The 2,500-nt window shown below is 46.8% G+C and overlaps 1 protein-coding gene across 1 annotated transcript in view; it reads right to left on the bottom strand.

Annotated features, from left to right (window-relative positions):
- EMH_0003160 (uncharacterized protein) overlaps positions 1-489 on the bottom strand; it is a gene marked incomplete at both ends in the record, with an annotated part of 1,515 nt that extends 1,026 nt beyond the window's left edge. Inside the window, one exon of the mRNA XM_013496283.1 lies at positions 160-489. Coding sequence (XP_013351737.1) covers positions 160-489 — 330 coding nt within the window. The remainder of the gene's footprint in view (positions 1-159) is intronic.
- Positions 490-2,500: the final 2,011 nt, after the last annotated feature.

The following is a 2,500-nucleotide window of genomic DNA, read 5'->3' on the forward strand; positions in this document are numbered from 1 at the left end:
AGCAGCAGCAAATGCAACAACAGAAAATACAGAACGAGAAGCAAACGCAGCAACTGTAGCAGCAACAGGAAATGCAGCTGTAGCAGCAAATGAAGCAGAAGCAACAGCAGCAGCACGTACTGCAGCAGCAGCAGCAGCAGCAGCAGCTAAAGTTCTTACATCGTTATGTTTGGGCTCCGCATGGCTCTTGACTGTGTCTTCAGCTGCTGCTGCATCTACTGCTGCTGCATGTGCTGCTGCTGCATCTGCTGCTGCTGCTGCTGCTGCTGCTGGTGCTGTTTCATCTGTTGCTGTTGCATTTGCTGCTGCAGTATCTGCTGCACCTGCTGCTGCTGCTGCTGCATGCGTTGTGTTTGCTTCTTCTGCTGCTGGCTGTTGCTTAGTTTGTGTATCCTTTTGTTTTGTTTCTTTTGCTGCTGCACTCAGGGGGGGCCCCTCACGGGGTGTATGTACACCGCCAGGGGCCCCCGTCTCTGCTGCAGAAGCCATAGGGGCTTGGAGGGGGGGCATATCAGCATAAGAATTGATGGGGAGAAGCAAACGATGAGGGTTTAGGGTTTAGGGTTTAGGGTTTAGGGTTTAGAGTGTTTGCATGTGAGCCACACGCAGCTTTTGAGGGTTTATTGAGGTGTACATACACCTGAAGAAGAGCAGAGAAAGTGGAGAAATGAATGCTGCAAAAGAAAGAGAAAAAGCTAAGGATTCGTTTGCTGTTGCTGGCTGCTTGTTGCTGGGTTTCTGCTGCTGTTTGTTGCTGCTGCTGCTTTTTAATGAATTAAATGAATAAAAATAAATATAAATATTCATATAAATTCATAAAAACAAAATAAAATGAACAAATTCTGCGTATACAGTACATGTGCACCGTCGATGCAACCAGTGGTGCTGGGGTGTATCGGCAGCTGCCTATACACCTGAATTCTCTCTCTGAATACAAAACAAAAATTAAAAATTAATTTTAATTATATTTTATTTTATTTAAACAAAAACAAAAAGAAAAAATAAATCGTATTCAATGAAATAACAGCACCCATACATAACCCCTCAGCTCCGCACACACACACCCTAAACCCTAAACCCTAAACCCTAAACCCTAAACCCGAAACCCTAAACCCTGCAGCTTCTGTAGAAATATACTTCTTCTGGAGTATAAATTAATATAAATTGTAATTTATTTATACATTTATCCCGCAGATGCATGCATATATTTATTTATTTATTTCGTTTCTTCTGTTGTTGCTTATATACTATAAACCCTACAGCTTACTCTATATGGAAAACAAAAAAGTGGTTATGAGGGTTAGGGTTTGTGTTTAGTGTTTATTTGGTTTAGGGTTTAGGGTTTAGGGTTTAGGGTCCGCTTATTCTCGGGTTTAGGGTTTAGGGTTTAGGGTTTAGGGATACGGGCGCTAGGGTTTAGGGTTTAGGGTTTAGGGTTTAGGGTTTAGTGTCTGCATCTGTTGCTAGTATATCTAAGCACTTGTAGGCGGCTACTGCATGCCAAGGGGCTGTTGTTTAACACACCAGCATTGTGTTTAGGGTTTAGGGTCTAGCTAGGGTTTAGGGTTTAGGGTTTAGGGTTTAGGGTTTAGGGTTTAGGGTTTAGGGTTTAGATGCTGCGGAGCGAAGACACCATCTGTTGTCATGCGTCTCTGACTCTCCCTAAACCCTAAACCCTAAACCCTAAACCCTAAACCCTAAATCCTAAACCCAAAATCCTAAACCCTAAACCCTAAACCCTAAACCCTAAACCCTAAGCGAGCATCCTTATTCTGTTTGTCTGTATATCCTATTTCTGTTTGTCTCTTCTGCAGTAACACAGCAGCAGCTAGCTGCTGCTGAAGCTAGCAGCAGCTAGCTGTTGAAGCTAGCAGCAGCAGCTAGCTGCAGCAGCTAGCTAGCTACAGCTAGCTACAGCTAGCTGCTGCTGGTGTAAGCAGCAGCAGCAGTTTGCTGCTGCAGTGTCAATACACCCAAAAATTTCAGCGCCGGCATAATGTCCTCAGAAAATGCAGCAGCAGCAGCAGCAGCAGCAGCAGCAGCAGCAGCTGCTGCTGCTGCTGCTGCTGCTGCAGCTGCTGCTGCTGCTGCTGCTNCAGCAGCAGCAGCAGCTGCTGCTGCTGCTGCTGCTGCTGCAGCTGCTGCTGCTGCTGCTGCTGCTGCTGCAGCTAAGCACAGGTGCCTGCTGCTGTTAACTTCGTTCTGCTGCACTGGGGGGGTCGAAAGACAAACCCCCCCAGTGGTGCTGCTAGTGTGGCTGCTGCTGCTGCTGCAGCAGCAGCAGCAGCTGCTGCTGCTGCTGCTACTCTTGTTGCTGCTGTCGCAGCAGCAGTTGCTGCTGCTGCTGCTGCTGCTGATGCTGCAGTTCTTACTCTTGTTGCTGCTGCTGCAGTTGCAGCTACATTTGTTACTGCATTTGCTGCTGCAGCTGCTGCTGCTGCTGCTGTACTGTTTCCTACTGGTGTAGCTGCATCTATTACTTCTGCTGCTGCTGCTACTG

The sequence above is a fragment of the Eimeria mitis genome, genomic scaffold, assembly GCF_000499745.2.
Source record: "Eimeria mitis Houghton genomic scaffold, Emh_scaff202, whole genome shotgun sequence".
Classification (NCBI taxonomy): Eukaryota; Apicomplexa; class Conoidasida; order Eucoccidiorida; family Eimeriidae; genus Eimeria; species Eimeria mitis.